Source organism: Tripterygium wilfordii, chromosome 6 (genome assembly GCF_013401445.1).
Source record: "Tripterygium wilfordii isolate XIE 37 chromosome 6, ASM1340144v1, whole genome shotgun sequence".
Classification (NCBI taxonomy): domain Eukaryota; kingdom Viridiplantae; phylum Streptophyta; class Magnoliopsida; order Celastrales; family Celastraceae; genus Tripterygium; species Tripterygium wilfordii.
In genome coordinates this window covers 1,712,067-1,739,497 of record NC_052237.1, presented here as the reverse complement: position 1 = coordinate 1,739,497, position 27,431 = coordinate 1,712,067, and the positions used below count along the sequence as shown (strand labels likewise).

At 37.7% G+C, this 27,431-nt stretch overlaps 5 protein-coding genes and 1 pseudogene across 10 annotated transcripts; 3 read left to right on the top strand and 3 right to left on the bottom strand.

The window, feature by feature from the left end:
* Positions 1 to 2,098: 2,098 nt before the first annotated feature.
* On the top strand, positions 2,099 to 3,886 carry LOC119999644 (GDSL esterase/lipase At2g04570-like). The gene is made up of 3 exons (XM_038847334.1): positions 2,099 to 2,517; positions 2,757 to 3,246; positions 3,431 to 3,886. The coding sequence occupies exons 1-3, from the start codon at positions 2,146 to 2,148 to the stop codon at positions 3,622 to 3,624; spliced, it is 1,056 nt and encodes a 351-aa protein (XP_038703262.1). The 5' UTR covers positions 2,099 to 2,145; the 3' UTR covers positions 3,625 to 3,886.
* Positions 3,887 to 4,861: 975 nt separating this feature from the next.
* On the top strand, positions 4,862 to 5,485 carry LOC120000102. Its single transcript, XM_038847981.1, has one exon. It carries the CDS (start codon positions 4,862 to 4,864, stop codon positions 5,483 to 5,485), a length of 624 nt encoding a protein of 207 aa, XP_038703909.1.
* A 377-nt stretch (positions 5,486 to 5,862) lies between these two features.
* LOC119999643 lies at positions 5,863 to 12,269 on the top strand (annotated as a pseudogene).
* Positions 12,270 to 13,043: 774 nt separating this feature from the next.
* On the bottom strand, positions 13,044 to 18,520 carry LOC119999642 (protein disulfide isomerase-like 2-3). Its single transcript, XM_038847333.1, has 9 exons — positions 18,215 to 18,520; positions 17,153 to 17,311; positions 16,522 to 16,635; positions 15,507 to 15,664; positions 14,790 to 14,889; positions 14,130 to 14,306; positions 13,899 to 14,044; positions 13,525 to 13,671; positions 13,044 to 13,440 (listed from the first exon to the last, which is right to left on the bottom strand). Exons 1-9 carry the CDS (start codon positions 18,341 to 18,343, stop codon positions 13,269 to 13,271), a joined length of 1,302 nt encoding a protein of 433 aa, XP_038703261.1. The 5' UTR covers positions 18,344 to 18,520; the 3' UTR covers positions 13,044 to 13,268.
* A 1,774-nt stretch (positions 18,521 to 20,294) lies between these two features.
* On the bottom strand, positions 20,295 to 25,276 carry LOC119999559 (triacylglycerol lipase 2-like). 6 transcript variants are annotated; one of them, XM_038847186.1, is made up of 12 exons: positions 24,833 to 25,276; positions 24,295 to 24,387; positions 23,218 to 23,351; positions 23,026 to 23,133; positions 22,795 to 22,935; positions 22,605 to 22,715; positions 22,381 to 22,524; positions 22,233 to 22,273; positions 21,937 to 22,016; positions 21,622 to 21,717; positions 21,092 to 21,346; positions 20,523 to 20,870 (listed from the first exon to the last, which is right to left on the bottom strand). In XM_038847186.1, the coding sequence occupies exons 3-12, from the start codon at positions 23,299 to 23,301 to the stop codon at positions 20,809 to 20,811; spliced, it is 1,122 nt and encodes a 373-aa protein (XP_038703114.1). In that variant the 5' UTR covers positions 23,302 to 23,351; positions 24,295 to 24,387; positions 24,833 to 25,276; the 3' UTR covers positions 20,523 to 20,808. The 6 variants fall into 6 exon arrangements, with proteins under 6 accessions (XP_038703112.1, XP_038703117.1, XP_038703111.1 ...); XM_038847185.1 differs by having other exon boundaries at positions 20,525 to 20,870; positions 23,218 to 23,348; XM_038847189.1 differs by lacking the exon at positions 24,833 to 25,276 and having other exon boundaries at positions 20,520 to 20,870; positions 24,295 to 24,382.
* Positions 25,277 to 25,369: 93 nt separating this feature from the next.
* LOC120000097 (agamous-like MADS-box protein AGL61) lies at positions 25,370 to 26,529 on the bottom strand. Its single transcript, XM_038847971.1, has 3 exons — positions 25,868 to 26,529; positions 25,735 to 25,745; positions 25,370 to 25,540 (listed from the first exon to the last, which is right to left on the bottom strand). The coding sequence occupies exons 1-3, from the start codon at positions 26,499 to 26,501 to the stop codon at positions 25,370 to 25,372; spliced, it is 816 nt and encodes a 271-aa protein (XP_038703899.1). The 5' UTR covers positions 26,502 to 26,529.
* Between the last annotated feature and the right edge of the window lie 902 nt (positions 26,530 to 27,431).

The window sequence follows — 27,431 nt, the reverse complement described above, 5'->3', positions numbered from 1 at the left end:
GAAGGGCTTAGAGAGAGCGGTGCGACTAAACGGTTCTCGTCGCGATGGTGGCAAGGGCGGATTTAGGGGGGGACTACACTAGGCTGTAGTCCCCCCAAATGTTTGGTAATTATATATATATACTTACATATATATACAAATATATACATGCACATATATATATACACATATATATGGATACATGCATACATACATATACATATAGATATATACTAATATAAGTATATATAAATAAATAAAAATACAATTATATACAGGTTCATACCTAAATATACACTTAGCCACCTAAAAAAAACACACTCCGTACCTACTCTCCTTCATTGGTGCAAGTGTGTAACCGTATTGCTTCGTAAGTTCGTCTCAAGACTCTCAACTAACAATAAGCCTAAATGTCTAATCAACTAATTTTAGTAACTTGTACTATCAATTAAATAGATGTAATGTAAATAGCCTAAAAAAAATTATGGGGGCGCTGCCCCTGGACCCCCACCAACTTTTAACAGTCCCCCTTAACGTGAATTCCTGGTTCCGCCCTTGGATGGTGGTGGCGGAGGTCGCAGTCAGTAGGGTTTGGTGATGGGGTGCAATCTGAATTTTTACTCCAAAACAAAAAAAGGGTTGTTGTACTTGGTAATGTTATATTTTCGTCTAGGGTTTATAAAGATTGAGGTGTACTTAACAAATTTTAGAGTGCAAATAATATTAATCATCCAAAAAAGAGGCATTCGTGGAACAAAATTCTTCACATGTGTATTTATAAAACATTGATTACAAGTTCACAAAAGCAGCTAGCACCTCCATTTCTGTTGTGAACCTTTCAATGCTTGTTGTTTGCCTGCCTATGCCCTTCGCCATCACTTTCACATCTAACTCTCTTTCTCCTCCTCAACATCCATATCTTTCGGTGATGACAGATTTGAGAAATATATATATATATATATATATATATATATATATACACACACACACGTGGATTTCTTGTTTGGAAATTCAAATCCAAAACAAATTAAGTATATTATCCATTTTGGGTCACGGATATGTACGAATTTGTTTTTCATGGGATGTCGTCCATTAATTAGTTCTTAAGTCCATATAACGTGTCCTCATCTGAGAGATACAAAACATTTATTTATATATTGCTCGGTTGTGTTATGTCAATACAATTAAAATACTAGTATTGAAGGTTTTTTTTTCTCAATATTATATAAAACTGTATTGTGTATTCATTTTGGTGGACAATGTGTGACTTTCCATTTGATTTCGACTGCTGACTAATTTTCTTATACTAATTATTATATGGGCAGACTTTATTTTCCTCTCATTTTATGATGCTAACTCAATATACTATTCTGGCAACTGTGGCATCGAGTGAAAATACTCAAATGGTAAAATTCAATGATGACAAGGCATTCCATTTACCATAATATATTAGCTTCCAATATATGTGTCAAGCCACAAGTATTTTTTAAACTATCAAATTGAATAAGCAAGATATAAAAATATATATTTTTCTGATCAAGATTCGTTGATAAATTGACTGTTTAATTACCACAACATTAGGGAAAATGAGGTAATTGAAATATTTGGGAATTAATGGGATCCATATTTCCTTAGAATACTATAAATAAACAAATAGGAAAAAAATTAAATTCGTCTGAACTTGGGTCATAGTTTGGAAGGTGAAAATATTAAACGGTATTGGTATACCACACCACATGTTGATATGATATGCCAAAACCAATTACATTGTGATATTTCATGAGTTATGATTCCCGTAAATAAAAGTAAATAGTTTATAAATCAAATTTCAAATCATCCTCAACCATTCATGATTTGACATCAATTTATTATAAAATGTTATAATGCTATTAGTCCTAATACACCAGGTCAGTCCACACATGAAATAACATACCAGAACCACTAAACATTTTCCCCGTACGAGACGTTATTGTGACGAGTACCCCCGACTGTTTAAACCGGCAATTAAAGACTCCAACGCCTTTACACAACAGAAGTGCAGAAGTCATTAATTTTTCCAACCAATATTTATACATCAACAAGTCCCTCACCAGTTCCATGTACGTAGTTCTGTATTGTCTAGCTCCCTGAAACAAAACACACACACACAAGGAACAATCATCCAAAATGGCGTACAACTACATCATCTCCAGCTTCTTGTTGGCAACGCAATTGCTCATGTTAGTCACCAAAACTGAGTCAAAAGTACCGGCAGTTATAGTGTTCGGAGATTCCTCTGTTGATGCTGGGAACAACAATTTCATTCCCACGGTTGCCAGAAGCAATTTCGCGCCTTATGGTCGTGACTTTGCCGGTGGCCGCCCCACCGGTCGGTTCTCCAACGGTCGAATTGCTACTGATTTTATTTCTCAGGCTATGGGGCTCAACCCAACCATACCTGCCTACTTGGATCCTGCTTATAATATATCTGCTTTCGCTGTTGGTGTCACTTTTGCTTCTGCTGCTACTGGGTATGACAATGCCACAGCTGATGTTCTGGTAAAATACTAAAATAACAAGTATCCATTTTTTTTTCTTTCTAATTGATAGGATCCCATTAACTGGCATATCAATTATCCCAACTTGTATTTCACGTACATCATATGAGACATATGGAGTCAACGAATTCATTTAATGTTATGTAGCGGCTGGGATAATTGGGCTACCAACTGTTGAGATCTTTATCATTTTTGTTTGTTTTTTAAGTACGTACTTTATTTTCACGTTGTTCTCTGTAGTCTGTGATACCACTCTGGAAGCAACTGGAGTATTACAAGGATTACCAGAACAGACTAAAAGCATATATGGGAGAAATCAAAGGTAACCAAATAATAAGCGAGGCCTTGTACATGACAAGCCTTGGAACCAATGATTTCATGGAGAACTACTACTCAATGCCAGGAAGACCGAGTCAATATACTCCTGGACAATACGAGGATTTCCTTGTCGGAATTGCCAGAAACTTTGTTAAGGAACTCTATGGTCTCGGGGCTCGAAAGATATCGCTCGGCGGGATTCCTCCGATGGGTTGTATGCCATTAGAGAGAACCACAAACATTGCAGCTTCTTATGATTGTGTGGAGAGATACAACATTATTGCTCTTGAATTCAATGACAAGTTGAAGAATATGACTGTGGAGTTGAATAAGGAACTTCCTGGGATCAAGCTGGTTTTCTCAAATCCTTATTTTGTTCTTATGAATATCATAAATAGACCTTCACTTTATGGTACGTTCACCTAGAATTCCTGAACATGTATATATATCTTTGCTTTAGCATTTAAAGGGATAACATATCAGGTTCTTTGGTTGGTGGGGATTTTAATAAATTCACAAGACTCCACTAATTGAAAATAGAGGGATATAGTACTGATTCTCACCTCTGTTAAGCTTTGTTCTATGGCCTTTTGCAGGGTTTCAAGTGACCGGAGCAGGGTGTTGCGCAACAGGGATGTTCGAGATGGGTTACGCTTGTGGTCGAACACGTATGTTCACCTGCACTGATGCCAACAAGTATGTGTTTTGGGATGCATTCCATCCGACAGAGAGAACAAACCTTATCGTTGCAGATTACATGGTAAAGAATGTTCTCGCGGAATTTAAATGATTGATATGTACCTGAACATGTGTCCCTGTTTTCACAAAACAGAGAGAGAGATACAGTTGTAGTATATATATATATATATATATATATATAAATAAATCATGTGTGGTGATGAATATTAAGGGAGTTTAATGTAATGGTTGAAGCATCTTTTTAGCCATTCTATTTTGTTGTGCTTCGCTAGAATGATCACAAGAGAATGCGACCAATATGAAATATTGGGAAACGTGATTAACTTTGTCTCTACTCTGTTTTTCAGCTGAGAATCCAAGATATTTTTGTCATTGCTCCAAATTATGTAATGGAAAAAACATGTGTGAAAAACATCATATTTATTGATAATTTACGTGCGCGTTGGCCTCATGGTCGAGTTTGAACTCATATCGAATATCCAAAAGACAAGTTGTATGGTGTTGTTGTCGGTATTCAAATATGCCTTTCGAACACATGGTTTCATTGATTCATTTTGGCATTATTTCTCACATACAAATCTTTTGGACTGCAATAGCAAAGCTCCAGGGGATGAACCGTCTAACAAGACATTATTCTAGTCTCTTGATCTTAGAGAACCTAGAACAAGGTTTCACATGGTACTCTTTTCTTTTACCATGTGAACATTTCTGGTCAAAATTGATTTTCTACTGCACAATTCTTTGTATATTCCATTTTCAAAGTATGACCATTAGTTGCTCAAGACCACTGTTATCTTCCCGCAGCAAGAGAGTGGACAACACTTCCAATTAGACAGGACCCACTTAAGTCTTTTATTAATAGTGATTAGCATAACTAATAAACTTAGCTTAAGAAAATTTTAACCACATTAATAAAATATTAAAAAGAGAAGAGAGACTGAGAGAGGTTGTATAGATGAAAGTGTTAAGGAATTAAGACATGAAATCTTGATGGCTAATCATGCGGACAACGGCGCTGCAGTAGGAGTCATTGCAGTTTCCCTGCCATTTTAAGCACATACCATATGTCTTTATGTAGGTAATGGTATATTCATATAGCCTATCTTAAACTATTCATAACGACAAAATTAATCACAAAAGATGTTTAACTTATGATAAATTGTATTTTAAAACTAATTATAATTTTGTGAGTATCATCGCTGGTCAACAAGGCGCGTGCTTGGATTACTCTGTTTCTACAGAGCACCCAATTTTGACAAATACAGTAGTACAAAAGCAAAGTTGCGTGAGTTATACATACACCCTTCAAACTTCAAAACTGACACACCATGAAGAAGAAACTCTACAAGAACGGCAAGATTCACCCATCACCGCTCACCGACCGCTCATCGCTTATTCCGGCGACAATTCTCACCCTCGCAACCGGGCTTTCGGCTGAAGACAGAGAAGTGTTAGCTTATCTCATCTCCTGGAACAGAACAAGTACTACAAACAACAAATTTTCCGACCAACGAAAAGCGAGTGTCAAGAGCAGCAATCGTACTCGGGGTTGTGTTGATGGTAATCTGCATCACTCCCCTGTTTTTGAATGCAATTGCTTTCGATGCTATATGAATTTCTGGGCACGCTGGGACGCGTCACCTAACCGGCAACTTATACACGAAATCATTGAAGCGTATGAAGAAGGGTTGTTCTGGGAAAACAAGAATAAGAGTAATACGAAAAGGAGAAAGGAGAGAGGGGGGAAGAGAGTTCAGGATGTGAAGGACAAGAATTCTGGGAAAACCAAAATGGTGGACAACAAAGTGGGTGGGGTTGAATCGATGGAGGGAGTGGTCAGTTGCAGTGACGGCGGCAGCGGTGGTAGTGAAGATGGTGTGGAGGATGGGTCTGTGAGGAAGATTGTGAGCTTCATTGGAGAGAAAATATGGGGTGTCTGGAACAGGGATTAATTGGATCCTCTGTTCAAGAGAGATGTTCAAGTGTCTTTTATTTTACGTTTGCTTTTTTCTACTTATCGGTTTTTTTCCTTCCATGTATTGGATTGAATTCTAAAATGTTTTAGTCCAAGATTTGTATCTGGTTCCTTATTTCTGGGAAATAAAGAATGGATTGTTTTCTGGGTTTTTTCACCTATGCGGCTATGCTTGGCCCGATTCATTTTTTTTAAAATTTTAAATCTTGTTTTCTTATATTTTTTATGGGCTTAGTGATTGGACCATAAGAGTCATGGGCCCAGCACTGGGAGGACAGGTGAAAGGCCCAAAGCTTCCAAAGAGGCCCAAATAAAACCTCAACGCTCGCAGCGCGCGTTACCCTTTTGCCGCCTCTAGACCACCAGTTCAGTTCTCCAGTCCACAATTTCCTCTTCAGCTTTCCCTAAAAGGCTAAAACCGACTCCGTGAGCTGTAACGAAGCGCTCACTCTGGTCGGCGGCAGTCAAATCCACCTGAATTGATCAGAATGGAGGCCCTGCTAGACGCTATCAACGTCCGGGACCTCCTCTCTGCACATGATCTCACCGATCCTACCTCTCCTCTGTCCGCACCCGATCGCCGCCTCCTCATCAATCGTCTGGAGTCCCACTCCCTACATATCAAGTCCAAGGTCCACTCGTACATTCTGTCACATTACGACGATTTTTCCTCTCTCTTCTCCGTCTGCAACGACGCTGTTTTAAAGACGAACGAAGTTTCCACTGAATTGACTGATCTTTTAGGTTTGATCTCCGACCGACGTCGAGATTAAAGAGATAATTGATGAGGTGAATGATAAGATGAAAGAGGCCAAGATGAAAAGAGAATTGTTGGAGCTGGTGAAGGTGATTTTGGAATTCAGTGAGCGGTTGAAGGGAGCAAAGGAGGCGGTGAAAAATGGACGTCTGATATTTGCGGCTGAGGAGTTGAGAGCGTTGAAGAAAGGTTTGAGGATTGGCGATGAAGAGGAGAAAGAGCCCGTAGTGTACGGTTTGTTGAGGAAGGAGTGGCTTGATTGCCTTGAGGAGGTATTTTTTGATACACTTGTCATTTTGTTTGAAATTTCTGTTTGGTTTCTTGGATGATAGAGGAACTAGTAAACACTAGGCTCTTAAAATGTACTTACGAGGTTTTTGATACTTTTTGTCTGCCATTACTCAGCAATGGATGGTTTGATGGCATTTATCATCGTTAATTGGTGATTTTTATTGAGTTTGTGACATTTTTTTTTTAGAGGAATTGGATTTGAGTTTGTAGATTCAAGACAAACTTATGAGGTTGATGGAACATGGGGTGCGGTTTGAGCCGAAGTTTAATAGGGTTCGTGTCCTGTATCATTTGAGCATTGAAGGGATCCCTGCAATTCAGCTTCACACAGTTCTGGAAGCAAAGGAAGTGAGTTCACTTCTTATATTTCAATTGAGCGGGATTTTTGGTTTTTTTATATTTTGCATCTCAATCTGAACAACAAGCAAAATTGTGGGAACTGTTTTTCCATTTCTCCTAAACTGAACCTCATTTTCCTCTGTCTTTCTTTCAAACTAAAGCATTATTCTAGGCAATGAACCTTATTTTACTGTCTACACATTTTTTCTCTTTGTTTCATGGTAGCATACTTCCTGAGAATGTTTTGTGCATCGTTATTGTAGGTGGTTGGGATTTTAGATCATGGACTTGCTAAAGTTGCTGACCAGATTATTAAGTTTTTCATTGCTCCTGTCGTAAAGTATGGATCACCTGTTTCAGTTGGAGAAGAGGTAAATATAGGATTGAGAGGAACATCTGAGGCAAACTTGAAGATAGAGCCTTCACCTGATGCTGAGGTAAATAGTTGATGTGTTCTAAACTAACTTATGAGAAGATTATGATGTGTAGATTGACTGGCCTAAATGTATATGGTTGGCCGATGGCCGATGGTTGATGGTATTCGATGACATCGTTTAGTTTTTTTTTCCTTCTCTATTGGAGGTAGGGGATGAATCAAAAGCGCATATGTGGATAAAAAATTTTAAATGATGGATTAAAAGCTGAATCTTCTTCATTTATCTAGTAAGACTCCTCTATACCTTTTTTGGCAATTTAATATTCTTACTATTACTATTGCTTTAACATTTCTTTTCCTCTAAAATTTCAGATTGGAAATGTGGACGGTGAGACTATTTATTCGGGGGTTATTCACATTGTAAAGTTTATTCACAAATGTATATCCTTCCAGAATGGTTCTTGGGTTCGATGTTTTGGAAAACTGACATGGCCAAGGATATCGGAACTGATTATTTCGCACTTTCTGTCCAAGGTTTGTTGCAACCTTTCTTCAAAATTGAGCTGCAACTTCATTTGTTAAGTTGTGATAAGTAACTAAATAAGAATGACTTGAGTTTTAACTGTCTAAGGTTTGTTTCATCAGTGAAGTGCCTTTGATTCTCTTAAGAAAAAAGGAACGACCAAGTATAATGTCTCATACTGGAAAGGAATGACACAGTATAGGGTCTGGCTCTCTCTCTCTCTCTCAAACTTCTTCTTCTCTTTGATATTTAGATTTGGAAGTAGGCTGCCAATTTTTCATTTGACTGTTCTGGTGAAATTATTATATTGAACTCGAGTCATGCCTGCTATATGAATAACTGAATATAAGAACTGGAGGCTGTAGTTTATAGTTTATACCCTTTGTAACTTGGTCTCCCCAGCTGCCTGCCTGCATTTGACAAAATGACCTCAAGAACAGCATAACAGACTTCTCTAGCAAAAATTATGATAGATGTTTAGTTTGGGTTCAGGGCTTGCCATACTGAGTTTGGTTGATAGAGGCTTTTCTCTCTGCTTGTTTAGCAATTATTAGTTCCAGAGGAAGTTGGTTGAGGTGGGGGAAATTACGCCGTTCTCAAATTCAAATGTTATATCAGCCATGCCGTGGGACATTGCCACATTGGTTACTATAAAGGGAAATTAGAAACTATTTCTTTATTATTTAAGTTAAGCGGTTGACCTTACTAGCCAGTTTTGGGACATCATGAACTCTGAGATTACCCCTGCTTTGAATTTGTTGGAATTCTCTCTGACTTGTGCTATTTGGATAGTCAGTGTGTAATTACATATTATACAAGTTGCTTCTGATTTAGGGAATTGTAGTTTTGAAGGACGGCAGATTAAGTTACATATAATTTTGTGTTTCAGGTTGTTCCTGAAGATGCTTCGAAACTCACTGACTTCCTGAAGATCATCGAGTGCACGTCTGAATCTGCTTTAAGGGAAATGATGTTTATTTCAGCATCTGATTGTGGAGAGAAAAGGTTGACCAATTTTGCTGAAAATGTTGAGGTTTATTTTGCTTCAAGGAAGAAGACAGAAATATTGGGTTATTGGCAAAAGCGAGAAATTATCTTCTACAGTGTGACTTTTCCATTCCACAAGTTTGTTTTCTGAGACTGGTGCATTCATATTGTTGTTGATATTTTGTTGCATTGGTTGTAAATTCCTTTTCTGCAGGGTTATACGAGTAACATTCCAGTATTGAAGAATGGTGGAAAAGCTGCAAATTCTACAGAACTTGTTGACTTGGTTTTTCTATCTGAAAGGTGTGTGGTGTCCAAAGCAGCTTCTCGACTAATGCAGCTAGTGCACCAGACGCTTAAGGTTGCTAAGAGTAAACAATTTATCTTTAAGTAATGACATGATTGCATGTTTGAGCTTATCTCTTGTATGATGCATACACTGGTGATTGGTAATAGAACCTTTACAAATAATACTAGTCTATCACCTTTGCACAGAATGAGAAACCAACCTTCATTACTTGAGCAGGATAGTTGTGCTTTGAAATTCTTTGGGTCATATGACAGAGAACTTTCTAATTGATGGTGAATGTTAACTTATAATGCCTTTGTAAGGGAACCATACTTGCTTGTACAATTACATTAAGAGATGTGTGACAGTCTTATGCTTGACAATTTTGTTTTGTTTTTTTTTTTAAAACTTTTCCTCCCTTAATGAACAGTATGTATTTTACCTTAAAGAATGGGGATGCCGGGAGGGTGTGTATGGGAAAGGAACGAATTTATAAAATTAAAATATCTCACTATCTTCCCAGACTTGGATGGTGTCCAGCTTATGCCAGGAATTCAATGGTCCTCTCTTTCCCTCGTATGTTTTTTACTTTTTTTTGAATGAAAGTTATTTTTGAAATTATGGTCATTTCTGACTTAGAGATCATGGTTGGAGAGAAATGGAATGGTATTTGATGATATTGAACATCTTGGTTGGATGTTAATTGGCTATTGTTTTAGCACGAATGCACAATAAATTCAATTCAATTGAAATGTCACTCTGCTGAAGAGGGAAAACTTATTTTACACCTTAGCTGTAATATGAATTTGTCATTTTCTTGTCATCATTATTGAAGCATTTGTCCAGACAATTTGGGGTTAAATACATGAATCCAATCGTCCTTATCTCGTGCATAATTTTTTTTCTTCTTCCCAGCTTACAACATTTTAACAGTCTGAAAAAAACGAGAGTTTGCTATGTTTTAACTGAAGTGTACTTATGATTTAGTTTGCTATGTACTATCACTTCAGGGAAGAGGGGGAAATTCCTGTGATGTTACCTACAATAAATGTTTTTTCCTTATATCCTACACATTAAAAAGTTGTGTCATGTCATGTCAGTATCGTGCAGACTTTCCAAGTTCAATCAAGGAGCACGTCATGTTTGTTGACATGGCTCCAAGTTTTCTTTTAATGGCAGAAGAAATATTGGAGAGACAAATTCAGCAGGTTATTTATAATCTGAATGAGGTATGTTCATGCTGTATTACGTACAATGCCTGTTCTTGGCATTTGCTATTAAATTTCTAAATTTTCCTTTCTTTATTTACTAAATGTCTGGCATTTTGTTTTTCTTTTCAAATCTTAGGCTATAGGTGGCGCTGATGGATTTCAGAATACTCATCAAATGAAACAATTTGAATGTGCAAAGTTTAGCATTGATCAGGTAGAGATTGTTCTGTAGACTTTTGTTGCAGTTAGGTTCTCTTATTTTTGCACTTGGATGGTTTTGCTTCAAATTTTTTGTAGAGATTGTTCTGTAGACTTTTGTTGCAGTTAGATTCTCTTATTTTTGCACTTGGATGGTTTTGCTTCAACTTTTTTTGATTTTTTTCTTAATGGGTATTCAATGTAAAAAAAATAAAATAAAATGCTAGTACTGTTGAAGCACTCTCCTTTTGGGTTGCCTTTGGCAGCACTCCTTGTGCCGTCGCCCTTTTTGTAATAATATTTTTCTTCATACAGAAAAAAATGATATAGAGTGCAATGCTTTCTGATTAGGTTGTTTTTATTCTTGAGAAAGTACGCATTATATGGGAGCCGCTCTTGCTGCCTTTAACCTACAAGTGCAGCATGTGTGCTGTCCTCGAAGCAGTCTTTTCTAAAATTGCAAGGTAGATTCTCCTTCTAGATGATATGGTGGCAGAAGAAACATTACAGGTACATCTAGTCATACTGGCACTTGTTTTCTTGTAAATTTTAAATCTTTTTGTGCAAGAATGTCTGATCTCTTCTTACGATTGCAGCTACAAAGACTAATTCATTTGATGCTGAAAAATCTATCTTTCCTAATGGAGTCCCTAAATGTTGCCAACCAAAGGGGGAATTCAGAAGAGGAATGTCCAGGCCCACTTGATGATCTCTTTCCATCTTTACACAAAATTCGCAAATTGGCAGGCATGCCTTTTGGCGTATGTTTCTCTAGAGATCTGTTGAAAACTAGTTAGATTGCATGCAAGAGAATTCTTCTAATATCTGCATGTTTCGTTGCTTTGCCAGAACTTTTAGATATGCCTTTAAAATCCGTAACATCTGCTTGGGAAAGTGGAGAACTCCGGAGTGCAGGCCTTACAGTATGAGAGGTAGGCTTTGAATGTTTTAAATAACATATTTTTCTCTGGATTATTAGGGAAACTAGGAAGGAAACTGATTTCGCTTGTTTTAGATGTAGGACTGGTTAGTGTTTTCATTTCCTGGAAACATATCCTCATCAGTACTATGAATAAGAAAATGTACATACAGTACCATTTACAGGCGTTATAATTACATTGTCGTTTCTGACTTTCTGCTATCTACAAATTCAACTGGAGGTTTGCTGCTTGTACATGCCAAACAAGGATGCCACTTTCAAGCACTGTAGGAAGAATTACTTAACTCTGTTGTGTTCTTCATCGTCATTCTTTTCTCTGTGCATTCGACCTTTACTATTTTTGCAGGTGAAAGATTTCATCAAAGCCATTTTTACAGATTCACCTCTTAGAAAAGAATGCCTGTGGGTGATAGAAAGTATTAGCTTGTAGAAATTTCAAGTCTTCCAGGAGGCCCAACCTAACGTCTAGGGGCAGTATAATTCTTGCTCAATTATTCGTGGCACTCTAGCTGGAGCTGATCTCTCTCTCTCTCTCTCTCTCTCTCTCTCTTGGTAAGTGCTCTCTCTAACCTCATCGTTCAGTCAAGCGGAAGAGCTTCATTTATTTTGTAAATCTGTATCCTGCATCTCAAGTTTCTCTCATAGTGAAGGTATAATCCTGTAAAATCCGCACTCGTAATTCCTTTTCACCCGAGAATAATAGTTTCCCATGAAGATAAACTAGAGTCCATGTATTTTTTGGGACCTGTTTACTTCCTATGGAAGCTGAGGGGCTTACTTTCTCATATGTTCGACACTTTTGTTTTAGCAGTTTTATTTGGCAACTATCATAGGCGGTGGTACGGTGACTTATTATCTTCTTCCATATTCTTTTTAAGAAAGCATTACGTGATGGTTAAGTGCTTCCTTTAAGAACTATTAGATCGAAGTAAAAATGAGACCTGAGACTTGAGAGATATAAATTGATGTGGGCCCAACCCGTTAAACTCGGAAAACGGGGCTTGTTACCTGGGTTGGGACTTGGGAATACTATAAACTGGGCCGTTGCGACTGGACCTTATGGGCTGGGCCGTTGCTACTGGGCCTTTTATTCTGGGAAGTTAAGACTGGGCTTTTTGGGCTGGGCCCTTGAGTCTGGGCCTTTGGGTCTGGGCCTTTTGGGCTGGGCCTCTTGGGCGGGGACTTTGCAACTGAGTCTTTTGGGCTGAACAGTTTAAAATGGGCCTTTTGGTCTGGGCCGTTGATACTGGGCCATTTGGGCTGGGTCGTTGATACTAGGCCATTTAGGCTGGGCCGAGCTCTTGAACTGGGCCTTTTGGGTTGGGCCCTTTCGTCTGGGCCTTTTGGGCTGGGCCCTTTCAACTGGGCCTTTTTTGCTGGGCCCCTTCGACTGGCCCTTTTGGACTAGGCCCTTGTGACTTGGCCTTTTGGGCTGGGCCCTTGCGACTACAGACTGTACCTTGTGGACTGGGCCTACAGTAATTGGGCCCATGACACTGGACCTTTTGCGCTGGGCCTTTGATACTGGGCCAATGTAGTCAGGCCTTGGAAAAGCTTTCCTGGCCTGGTACACTGAAGTACTGAAGTCAATAGCGGGCTTATTAATCTTCTGAGCTTGGTACAGTTAAATCAAATGGCGGGCAAAGCATTAACATTTTTTCTCGCTTTTTTCTAATACTAGATATTGAGTACTCACCTTTTCCCAGAATCAGACTGAGCGATGGCAGTGCAACTACAACCTACCACAGCCCCTTCATTTTCTCAACAGTTAAGACTGCAAGCGTAACATTTTCTTATGAATAGGAATCCTCATTCAAAACAGTTTTCTACCTGAGGTTTTCATAATTGATCATAACTCATCCTTAGCAGCAGCTTCACCCATGAGTTCTTCAAGAGAGAACTCGTCCTCCTCAATAATCTCTCCATCTTTACCATCCCAAGGTTCAATTTTGCGAATCTCAGGAGTTACAGCTAGAGGTAAATTCCCTTTCCCTCCACGACCGGCTTCCTTGACAAACTCCCTGAGTAAAAAAATAATTTGAATGGATTCACGTTACCCGTTCATTTAGAAGGCGGTAGGGATACAGCAGAAACTGAACACTTACGTGATCTGGTCAATTTCAAATGCACTTTTAAGTGGGGCATATGCTCCTTTCTTCACATTCAAGGCTACAAGTGCCGGATACCCATATCCACCAACACCTACATGCTTCTCAAGATCTGGCTGCTTACCTGCAGCAGCCCATACATAGCTGCAATACATGAAAGGTAAATGGGTTATACAACTTTCATTAGACTGAATCCTTCCAGCATATAATGGATGTGAAGGGCATGATGCAGGTAAGAGCACACAACCAGCCTCACCAGTCAAGATGAGTAACAGGAGTAGCTATCGTCATAACACTCTTATGTCATACAATTAACATCAAAGGACCAGTAAAATTGAAAGAGAGAAAAAAAAAAACAGCTATGTGCATACCTGTAAGGACTCCTTTTGAATTTCTCTGCAACTGATAATAACTGTTCGAGGTACCTGTTCCTTCCTTCCGCCTTTGAGTCCAAAATGTCAGGTAAGAAAGCAACAAAACAGATGGCAGCTGAACCACACTTCTTTTCCATCACATCCTGTTTGAAAAGATTAGAGGTTTACACCATCCATTGAACAAATCCCACTAAGAGACTAATCTCTTTGAAGAAATAGAAGCTTTACCAGTCCAGTCAGCTCAGTCACTTCAGGGGGTGCAACATTTGTTTCAAGCTGTTCCAAGGCAAATGATTCAATTGCTGAGGCTGTTCTAGCACCCTCGTAAGGACTTGGGGCATCTTTGTCAGCACCAAATACCAAGATGGTAGGAAATCCTTGGACGTTGAATCTACGCATTAGAGACTGCTAACACAAACCCATTATAACCACATCAACAAAAATCTTAAGTACTCATTCAGAAGAACATTGCTCCACTATTACAAAAAATCACAATTTGAACACTGAAATATGAAAAGCACAACAATAAAAGCGAGACCTGCAGCTCTGTACGCATCATCTAAATTAACGCTGCGTATTTTCTAGTGTTAAAGAGGTTACATACATATGGTTTCTATCTATTCAGTGTGCATTCAAGAAATGAGTCAGTAAGTACTCTAAACAAATTCGCAGAAATGATGGTACTGAAAAATCAACAATCTATAAAATACAGTAGTTTTCACAAAGACTGGGCACAAGGCATTACTAAATTATCCTAATATTAAACACATAGGATATTATAGATTGTTGATTTTTGTAATGCCTTGTGCCCATTGATAAGTACCAAAACAAGACTTGCAATCTTTGCATCTGAATATCATTGCAGAAGATACTGAAACAAAACATTACCTGCTCAGCATCACAATCAACATGACCAAGCTTCACTTTTCCATTCAAATTGTTAGAAGCCTTCTTCCACTCGGGAGCCAGTTTTTTACAATGTCCACACCTTAGCAGTAATACAGGTAGATTTTAACACCAGATTTACACAAAACTAAATCGGAACAGTTATAAGAAGCCATGTAACTTTTGTTAAAGTAATAGGTCTCCAATTCAAGTTACAAACTTAAATAACCAAAGACCTGGATTAAAAGGCAAAGAAAAGTCAATACGTAACATCTATTATGCTCATACTAATTTCCACAAACTTCCATTTTATCTTAAAGAATAAAGACTTATTGAAAGAATATTTTAGCTTGCTTTCCGTAGTGTAGTTCCATCGGAGGACTAAGGAAACCTGAGCTCCACCTAATAGTCCGATTAATTTGCCACATAAATATTTCCCAAATGTATACTGAATTGTGTACTCATTAGAGTAAAAAATATATAGCCTTGTCGAGCCAATATATAGCACCTCACCTTCATGAAGAAACTCAGAAGACACAACGCATTTACTAAAACGATATGTGTATGGATGCATTGACCGTATGCAGGCATGAATATACATGGTAAACAAGAACATTATCAAGATATATTCAGGTCCGCTTTTCAAATGGAAAAGTACCACTGAACTATGGTGGAGTTATAGATAAGAAAAAAATTCGAATACCATCATGGAACCCTTACCAAGGTGCAAAAAACTCCACAATCCACAGATCTTTACTTTTAAGCACCAAGTCATCAAAATTTTTAGAATTCAATTCCACTGATGCAGTAGACTCAGACTTCTGGCTCGATCCTCCATCAGCTTTTCCATGTAAACGTTCCTTCAAAAGTGCCTTAACCTGCATGAATATTAAGCAGTCACAAAGGGCACTAATAATCATATAATGAGCATCACAAGCATCAACAAGTACCATGCAAACATAATGCATTGTCCAAATATTTCATGGTTATTAGTGATAAAGCAAAGATCATCTAACATTCGGTCAGATATACGGATCACTATTTAAAATTCAATATATAAACTGAAGCCACTAAATTACATTCATAACATCGCTTGGGAGTTGGGAGGTATAGGCTATCAATTTTGCAGTGGGGTAGACAACTTCATTAGATCTAGAGCAAAGCACATCAGTGCTTTAACCTGCAATATGCATACAATACATAACAAAGATTCCATTGGAAGTCATAAGCATACTTCACCACTATCCATCTTCCAGTTGGAAGTAAGCAAAACAGGTTGTTAAACAGATTCATTCAGAAACTGAATTATTATAGACATGCCATTTCATATAATCTAACGGAACCATATATCAGGCAAAATTATGGAGTTGCCCGACTGTTCCATTTAAACCATTTTCTACACCAGAAGTCAGTTTATGAAACCAGCTAAACTTATTTACTAGCAACAACATTAGGCTGTGAAATCTTTCCGCAACCCAATGCATATACAACAGATGGATAATGATCACTATCTTCAAGATCAATCAAATAAAAGAGAAAAACCTGTGACATCTTTCCGCAACCCGATGCAAATACAACAGATGGATAATAATCACTATCTTCAAGTCATCAATCAAACAAAACAAAAAACTGCTGCAAGTCAAATACTGCGAAGCGTAACTATATCATAACTACAACAAAAACATAAAGGCCAAATCCAGAGATTCTCTAATATAAACAGCAGATGTTAACGAACCTGCTTTAGTGCGAATTCTGCAATGGGTTTTACATCCCTAGCTCCTTGATAGTCTACTGGAGGCTTCCCAGGTACAAAGACCTTTATGGTTGGAAATCCTCTAATTCCATGTTCCTAAACAGCAATCAAACACCTCCATTCACTAACAAGCAAACAAATATATGATAAGCGCATGGATGGTGAGAAAACATGCAAACACCTGTAAACTGCATGATCAATCCTGTAGCACCAATTCAGTTTCATGAAATGATGGAAAAACAGATATACACACATCAACAGCTGAAGGAAATTTCATAGTAGGTTAAGAAGAATATAATGGAGAAAGGAAGCACAAAGCACTGAGCCCCTATATTTTCCAAGCCTTTAGATTTTACCCAACGGCCAAGTTTTGTGGATAAATAAATATTATCATACAATATGGCTTCTTAACACATGTAAATGCAGCTCCCACTTTGATTGAAGTCACTGAACTCTGGAACCAACTAAAGGACAAATTTATCATTTGAAACATCTTTTGGTGTCAATATAAGCTGAATACTGCTTAAATGCATCCAGTAGCAAATGTAAGGCAACTTTTTCAGCCATTATTAAGAAATAGATAATATGGCAGGACTCGTTGACTGTATAAAACCTGAGCAAGGGACTTGTGTGCATCTGCATCAAGAGCTGCTATGGTAGCAACCCCTTTCAAGACTGTAGCTGCCTTCTCCCAAATAGGAGTTAGAGCTTGACAGTGACCACACCAAGGTGCAAAGAACTCCACAAGAACAATCCCATTAGAATTTAGAACCTGCCAACAATCCATCAAAAATCAATACATTAAATTTAAGAATCTACAAATAAACATTTAACATTTTGAGACACCCGTTTGTGTAGCATCAATGTGAACATTTCAAGCGGACATGATCCATTAGCTCTCCACATCATGCCAACACACAAATATCACGAAAATCTATATTTGCATCACTCAATAAATTAGAGAAATTACATAAAGCAAAGCGTTAGAGTGAGTCATCAGAACTCAGAAAAAAAACTGCCGCCAATATGCATATGGAGATTCCTATAAATGTTAATAGTCCAGGGTATTATGTGCCAGTGGAATATCTTTTCATTTTCAGAAGCTGCCAAAAAGCGAATGTCCTTCCAATTCTTTTGGATTGCCATGGAATCAAAAATGAATTTCTAGCTGGCGATGAATCACTAGAAGACTCATGAAGTCACGATTAGAAATTTCGACTATCGCTAATAAAAATTACGCAATTTATAGGAATAACAAGCTAGAAGGTAATAACGCTAGCAAACGCACAAGCGCATCGTTGAAGAAACGCAAAATCGACGCCTATACTAAAAGTTCCAATTCCTAGAAAAAATCACATAGACGGAACACTATCTGATAAAATAAAAAAGAATACACAACAGATCTATATGATCCAACTATCAATCATTCGACGAAATTTCAAAAGAAACTAATAACTATGTTGCGCGCCAAATAAATATAGTTGATGTTTAAACTAATTCATCTTCATGATCTTATCTTAACTCTCACTCAATTGAACATACAGAGAAGAAAATTCAAATAATGCGGTATGCAACAGAAGACGAAACTTACAAATTACTACTTTAGTTCCTGAAATTATCAACAGCCAAACAGAAGGCAGAGTAAAAGTTTCATCTACGGCGGGATCGGATTTACCTTGGACTTGAAGTTGTTTGGGGTGAGCTGAACCACTGGCGACGATGGTGAGTACAATGCCTGAGAGAGATTGGATATGGACAACAAAACTGACAGAGATAAGAGAAAATATGATAGTGCTTTCTGCATTTGGATTTCCTCACTTTCCCGAGAATTCTTCTTTTTCTTCTGCGTCTAACTCTGCGTGAATTGCTTGATCCGGAACGGAAACCTCTCGAAGTAGAGAAGAAAAGCCCTCTGCTGAGGAGAGAGCAGACCGACGTGTGGTTACCAATGGAAAACAGCCACGTGTATTCTCTTCATTTTCTCCATTTTTTAAAGTAATGGATAAGACATGAACTTGTCATTTGAACATTATATACTAAAATAAATTGAGGATATAGGACCATCACACCTGAACGCATACACATAAATTTTTCACACACAATAAGTTAAGTTTAAATTCAACGCAACCATATTAACAAGGCTCTCTCTAAACTCTCTCAACTACTCCAGCAAAAGTGCAGCCGTGGAGGAGGAGAGGTCTCCTCCTCCCCCACTCACCTCCACACCCACCCCCAACCACCCCCACTCCCTTTCTCTAACCACCTCCATACCCACCTTCACCTCCACAACCACTTTTCTCCACCTCCAACTCTACTTTTTAAATTTTAGTCTATTTTCCTTTGTTCTGTGTTTGTCCCTCTAGATCTGATGGATTTTCCTTCAGATCTAAGGGTTTCGTCCACCGATATGGTGGTTTGGCTCCTCTCTTGTCCAGATCTGATTTTCTTGGACAACGATGAGGCTTTATCTGGCGACGGCGACGACGACGTCCGTCTTTTGATTACTCTGCATCAGGTTGTAAAGAATATGTCTCAAGACTACAGTACATGCTCCATTCTTTGGCGAGGTTTCAAGGCAATCCTTAATCGTGTTTTTGCTGCTTTCAGGCCCCAGCCTGCCTCTTCAAACGAGTTTAAACTCTATTTTAGCCTATTTGTGGCATTTGTTGTTGCCATGAGTCAATCCTTTACCCTTGATGTAGTAAGAGTGTTTTTACTTTTATTTTGTAATCGAGGAGTCTACTCCTCTATGTATGGTGCTGCGTTGTTTTAATAGAAGTTTGTATTTCTCTCAAAAAAAAAAAAAAAAATTCAACGCAACCTTCACGTTTCCGTCGTATATTATACAACTACCTTATTAGAGAATAAGTTAAACCGAAACTCATAGCAATCTTTCGTAGTATATTGAATCCGAGCACAAATATGTTTATGTCAAACTTTTGACATCCTATTTTTTTCCTTTTTGTTAATTATCCTTTTTTTACTGTTAATTATCCCATTTTTACTTTTCTCTACAATATTAGAGCAAAAAATAACTTGACCTATGCTAATTGGTAGGACTCCATAGATAAGAAACTCTAGTATGAACCATGAAGTGAATGAGTATGTTATATGACACAATGGACAAGAAAAGATTCATATGAATGGATGGATTAAGAACTTGTGAGTTCAATAGGGTGTTGAAACATGATACCAGACGACAATGTCTATTTTTCTTTCTTGTCTGCTTCTATAACTAGATGGCTTTTTGGGTCTAGGAGTTCGTCACTAAGGCGTCGTACTTGAGTTTCTGATTCTCGTATGGTCACAAACCAACAAACTGGTGCGCCAAATACACTCAATCTATGGCGATGAAGGAGACTCTCAAAGCAAGAAAAATACATAGCAATATGACCTCTTTCTCGCAATTGTAACTGCAAACTAAAAGTAAGCTTGCGAAACCAACAAATATGTACTCACACATTATTCATGTGAGCCCAAAACTTCTCTCCAATAAATACAATACCACAGTTAAGTACTTATGCAGGCCTTACAGAGCTTGAGATGGGGAATACAGCAGCAGACAAGCGAACAAGAATGCAGAAGCTGATAAAGTACTGTGGGAAGTTGAAGAAGAAAGTGTTTGGTTCCTGTAATGGCAGCTCTCACCAAACAAATTCAGCCTCGCCTCCTCGCGCAGTTCACTGCGAGGAGCTCTTTCTGTCTCGTAAGGGGATTAAGAGAAGCCGTCTCAAAGAGTGGTACAATGATCCTATTATCGCTGCTGCCATTGCAGCACAGAATCACTTTGCTTTCAGAGCAAACATGTATATTTGAGAAAAACTTGTTCATTGATACTACTAGTACATCTCCCCAGTTTGTAGCAGGCTAAACTGTAAGGCGGGCAGATTCAATTACTGCCCTAATTACACGAAGAACAATCATCGTAATTAATTGTTTTCTATAATAATTAGTAATTACCAAAGATAGTATTCATTTTCTTATTTCACATATCATAGTATAGATGACTAATTCAAGCACATTAACTGGAGCGACGAGTTTGCTCCCACCTTCAGGCACTGTTTTTGGACATGTAAAGCATGTTCAACCTACCAATAGTTATAACAAATTGAACTGCAGTTATGAGAATATATGCAATTTCCTCAATAAGAATTCACGTACACCATCTGATGATTTATGTATCAAGTCATACCAATTGCATAACCTATATGAAACTTCAATCATCTGTGCAACTAACAATCAGTAATCTAGAGTCTTGTCTAGGAGTTGTTAAGCATGAAACTTTATGGGTTTCTGAAGGAATAGTATTGCAGTACGCGGGCTCCTCAAATCTAAAAACCATTAAGAAACACATATAAATAATGTGAGAAGGCTAACTTTATTATTTAAAATTTCATTTAAGCTAATTTTTTTAATCTCATTGTTACAACACCTCCAAGACTCCTACACAATGACGAGATACACATCTTTTTCGAGTAACAAAGTTTGAAAACTCAATTTTTTTCAAAGAAGGCCATTACGGGATTGTAGACAATTTGATTAGCATTCTCACCTATGATGAAATCTAAGTGAGCATACTCTTTTATGAATTGTAACACCCGCTTGTCAGCTTTATGGCTTCGGAGAATGTGTAACAAAGATTGCACATCCTTTGTGTCGGAAAGATAGTCCATCCCGCCATAGCTGAAGAAAAGCGGAAAGTCCTTTGGGATGTTTGTCAAATTGTACAATGGAGGAGTCATCTGCCCATATTTTTTCATGTTCTGGATACCGTAATCGTACATTGCTACGGTTCCCGTTCTAATCACTGCGACAGAAATTTGAAAGAAAAAAAAGGAAAAACAAGAAATATAAATCGTAAAACTAAATGAAATTGCTATCTCATCTGGATCATATATCTTCCCATCTCCGGCCTGTTTTCATGGAGAAGGGAAAAATCTACTATCCATGTTATGCTTAATAAGTTTTGCAATGGAATTCAACTTAAGTTTCCTCGAATTCTTGAAAATCTTTTAACCTTGTTACTTTTCCTAATTATCTTAATTGGGGCAGAGTTACCAAACGGTAATTATTTAGACTTACTTTGTGAAAGGTGGATGAAGTTCTTGGTTGATGATGGATGCGGTTCATGCTTGAAAAGAATCTCCAATGTAGAAGCCTTAACGCAGCAATTTGGACCTATAAACAACATTGCAATGACCAATTAGCAAAATTTTCCCATCAAGGTTTTAATACGCAAGTCGAGTACCTCTAAATCAAGGAGCTCTTGGCCTAATGGTATTGTGGTAGCCTAGTCCTTAGGGCTTGAATTAAGGCAAGGTTCGAGTCCCCTCTCAAGCTAATAAAAATAAAAGAAAAACATGGCTCATCTAAGAGAAGACAAAGCAAGCCAAGTACCTGTAATAGCTGAAGCTAAATTGGTGCAATTGACCCAAGGTATCTTGCATAAATGTTCGAGAAGATTTTCTACAGCATCCCTGTTCAGATAAGAATGTGCTGATACAACATTATACCTCTTTTTCTAGATCAGTTCAAATACATACTACCAAAAGGAACAATGGAACATAATGATTTGGCTTCAATGTTTGCATTCTGATTTCTCAATATAAATGAAGTCCTTTAGGTGGCATTGTTCATTTATCTCTTTTGATATTATTTGCACAGTAAAGTTTCTTTTAAGTTAGAAGTCTTACCCTCCTGGAACGAATTCATTGACGCCATGCCAGTACAAATCCTGATTAAAGCAAAAAAAATTACAAAAGCATGGTCATTCAATTGTGTCTGATAAAATTTACTTGAAATTCAACCTCTGCACAGTAGATGTCCATTGATATGATTTACATTAGCTAGAAATATATCAGCAGCTACTCGTAAAAGCAACGAGCCAATGTGTTCTGTGTGAGCGATCGGGCTAAGCAGAACGGCGGATCTTAACATGTTCAGCAGCTTCTTTTGTGAAAGGGCAGCTAAAACAGTCAGAGTTCCCTGAGATTAAAAATTTTGACTTAGAATCACCAATCATTTTCCAATCTTGATATTAAAACTAATTTGAATTATAAGAATACCAAGGAATGCCCAACATAGTGAAGTTTTTGCCCTGTCTGATTCTGCACATGCCCAACAAAAGCTGGAAGATCATAAGCAGCTAATTGATCCCATGTCCAGTCCCAGTAAGACTGCAAAGAAAATAAGCATGATAATGTTATTATTTGAAAACAAGAAGGATTACATAACGAATAAAAATGACATAAAAACCTGATCATCTGGAGTGAGTGACACATGTCCACGGCTATATTTTGTCCCACGAGTACTGGCAAGCCACACATCAAACCCATTATCCGCCAACATGAACGCCAAAGATTGATTAGGAGAAGTTACCAGCCACGACGCTCCGTCCTGCCATCAAATATGGTATTCATATTCTATCATCATGTTAAGACAGACATGTACTCGAGTTTGTTCCTGAAAAAATTGCAAGATGCTAACCATTAAAATCCCATGTTGTAGTAAAACTGGTGGCTTATCTGCTGTATTGCCTGACCGACCAGCAGGAATTCTCTGCATGCTAAGAATATAACCATCCTGTGTTGTTACCTGAAATTCATCCAAGTTTTAACTGTCAAAACAAATACATAAATGAATTTGGAAACAGAGCATTGTTGAAGCAGAATGTCATACTTTGTGTTCATGGCAATCGTAGCCTTGTGTCTCTACCGTCGATTTGCAAATACCTCCATCAGCAACAAGAGATGACCTAGGCATGCCGTCCTGATCATGGATTGAATGCAGCTTAGTCCTCGCTGTGGCAGCTGCTGACATGCAAAACAAGATCAATACAATTAAAGTGTATGAAGTGTTAGCCATATATAAAGGATTTGACTGGTACAAACTGCAACAAGTTTTCTCCAAACAGAAGACAGTTCAGTTCTAAAAAGGTATCAGATAAGGTCAATTTATAACATCACTATGCAGTTATTACATATGAGTTGTCTGCCACAGTTTTTATTAGTAATATGATTTTTTTCCCATGCCAAGAGTCCTTGATTCTCATGCACGAACATAGCAGATGTGATGTGCATGCAACGTCCCATGACAATTTACTCTGTGAAGAACAGAGATTAAATTTCTCTCTGATAAGCTCCTTAATCAACATTTAAAAAAAATCGATTTCCTTAAGCAAACACCATTAAATCCATTCTTTTTTTGAATATTTAAATGCATTAAAGGGCAGTAAAGGGGTGCCATCAAATTAAAAAACCATTTAATGTATTATCGTTTCTATTCACTGTGTAACGCAGTAAAACAAGAAAGAAACTTAAGTTGATATTAAGAGCTTTTATTAAACTTGCGTTGTTGAGAAGATTACATTTATCATCTTTGGAAGGTGTTATGCAGTTAAAGAAAAAAATAAAATTAAGCTGATATTGAGGGATTGTATTAGACTTGCGTAACCTATGATGAGAGGATTGAATTCTGGGAATAGACTATGAACTATGTCTTAAATTAAATTTACAATCAAGAAAAATATGAAACAAAATTAAGATGATAATACTGCAGAATTGAACTTAAGGGATTGGATCAGACCAGTAAGGTAATGATCCGATAGGATTAAAAATTATCTGATTTGGTACCATATTGAACAATAATTCAAAAGGAGTTGTATCTTTATCTTATGTTTGGTAAATACTGGCTAAGATGGGAAATAAATCAATATTTTAAAGTTATACATAAATGCATACATCAGAGAAGCCATACCCCACACTTCTCTAGTTCTCTGTAGTAGAAAGTCCAGAAGTACCACAATGAAGGTGCTTATGCATAGCTCACTAAATTTCCCATGAACTGCAACTGAAATAAACAACAGAAACTGCTTATTACATTTATTTTCTTTGTTGTTTCATCTGCGTCTGAACGGACCAATAACTGTATATTTGATCCTTATATCCAAAAACATTACACTAAGAAATCGTAAGGGAACATCGACAAATATGGGGGGAAAAACTAAGGCTGTCATACACTTATCTGATATACCAGCCAACAGTTTCATTAAGTAAGCAAATTCGAGCATTGATTAGCAATAAATCTGTTCAATAATACTGTTCTACAGTAATTGAACATGCCCTCTCTTCATGGCCTTCCCCAATTGCTCAACCGTCAATAATTTTTCATAAACCTAGTATTCAAAAATGTCACTACATATGTATATCGTAAGTAGCGCAACCTTCATTATCGACAAATTAAGAAGATGGAAGCACAAGACAAGACGTATTTATTATTAGCTACTGCGCCTTACCGTCTTAACACAGAAAGAGCCAGTGCCATCCCGGCTTCCTTCTTTTCGGCCCAATCCGCTATCTTATCTGCTTCTGTTTTAGGCATCTAGATAAGAAATGTCAGTCCGGCAGTCCCTTGTCCGATTCTGTTCAAGCCCTAGTTTAATTACAGGAAATCAATCTTGGGGTTTTCCAATCGTATTTACAGCATCACTGCGTCAGTGACAAGAACATCGGAGACTTAGGTCTTGTAAACAGGGACTCCGCTCTTGGGGCCAAAATTTCGAGACTCTTTGGTTATTGCAGCTGTTTGTTCGCTGGTTGTGCAATGGATTGTGGTGTAAAACAACAAATCTTGAAGAAGTGTAGAGTCTGAGGAGAGTGAATAAAGGCTGCGAGGGAGAAAGTGAGAATAGAGAGGGCCTCCATGGCTGATTCTTACTTTTGAGTAACCGGGACGAAGACGGAAGATATTGCTTACAATACACGCAAAATTTCATGAGTTATGTGGGCCGAACTAATTTCAATCAATGTCGGGCCTCAAAGGCCAATGTACATTAATTGATAGCCCATGTCCATGATGTAGCCGAATGGGCCGTTAGGACTGCTGGGCCTAAATCATTTCCTTGACCTTTTAGAACTTCAGAGTTCAGACCCAGGGTGTCTGGAAAATTGTGGGCCCTGACCCACCTTGATGTTCTTGGTTCTTGCTTTGTGGTTAAGAGATTCTACAAAAATTATGAATTTGATTAATATTCATAATTAACAATAAATAATTATTTATTTTTCTTTCTGAGTTATGACATTTCTGCAATGATTCTCATTAATCCTGGCTAGCTATGTTAAATCACTCTTATTAAGCCAACTCTATAACACCCAAAGTGCATTATTTGCAAAGTCATAATTATTATTCAATAATTACAATAATTAAAGCTGAAAATACAAATAAAAGGCGGTAATAACTAGTGAGAAACTAGTTTTTCTTTTCTTTTTTTTTGGACAAGCTAGTGAGAAACTAGCCTTGTAATAATCTTAAAAAAGCCTCTGTCCATAACCAGGATTATAGCCATGAGACATGGTTGAACCAACAACATTCAAGTCCCTTGGTTTGGTCTCATAGTCACCAACATGTCCCATACCATCCACACCAAAAAATGGCTGTGGATGTGTAGAATCAACCAAAATCTTATTCACTTGCCTTGTCACATTCTTCTTTAGCTCCTCCATAGCCATCATCAATTGCTCCAACTCATGCAAATCAAGCTTTTCAATCGGAGCCTCCCACCAGCACTGGCTCTGACTAACTTTTCTAATCTGGTTAAGTTCTTCTCCTCTTTTTCTCTCAACTTCCAACTGATTAAGTAGTTGAGTCAACTGCATATTAAGCTCGCGAACGTTAGCGTTTCGATAAGCCTCAAGGAGCTGGTGTGTGCCAGAATCCGGCGTAGGGTTTCGGGAAAGAAATCGATCCATGATGGATTCAACCTCCGGATGGCCAAAGGAGAAGGCCTTATTAGCTGGTGAAAATACTATTATGGCAATCTCTACACCACAGAGTGTGCAAAGCTCACTCGCTTTCTTGAAAAGTCCAGCGCGACGCTTGGAGAATGTGACTTGCAGATGATTTTTCTTGGGTATCTTAGCGATCGCGATCTTTTGACGACCCAAGCTCTGCTTCTTCATCACCATTCTGTCAAGTTTGAGAGAGAATTGGAAGATTGACACCAGAAGAACCCCCCTTCTTCTTGGTTTGTATTGGTGATTGGTGATTGTTGAGTGGAAATGTGTTGTATTTAATATTTATAGGACTAATGCCTCATATTTTACTTAAATTGGACAAAATAAATATCATTTGTTGTATATTACTTTAGATGAATGATACAAGATATGGAGGTTATGTAATCTTCCACCTTTAATTCATGGTTACTATGGAAACTTATTATCTCCTCTTTGGCATTATGAGAGAATTAACCATTTCACAACTGGAAGTTAAGGTCAGCCACTTGTATAGTTGTTAAGATATCCAAGAATTTATACAGTCACAGTAATTGGCTTTTACCCTCTAAAGAGCTTATCAACTTTTGCATTGTACTTTACCAGTTGTGAATAGCTGCGCATGTAAAATGGAGCAAGCTAACATGGTAAACTTAGAGAACAAAATCTTCCATTAAACTGATTGCTCTTCTAGCATATTTGGTTAAAGAAGATAAACGTTTAGTAGAATACATTGCATTATTGATATCAGAATAGCCTTCCAAAATGATAGAATTCTATAAGATATGAAAATTCTGTATCAAGTATATATTAATAGGCAAGTTTAATTGTTGTAAAGACCCGTGATTAGTATATCTTCAATGGTGGGTGCTCATAAAACAACCACTTGGCGACAACTTAGCCGATTATCTATCCGAATGTAGGGTGTAAAGAATCTTGCCCTAGGTCGAGAATTCGATTCTAGCTGGCACAACTATTTTCAAGTGGGTTTGCGTGTGTATAGTTCAACTCGAGTTTGAGGTTAGTGGTTGTTCAAATGACGCGTCTGCTGAGTTCTCGATTACCAAAAAATAGTGGTCATAATACGTTTAGCAACAGAATGATCACATATATGCACATGCTCTT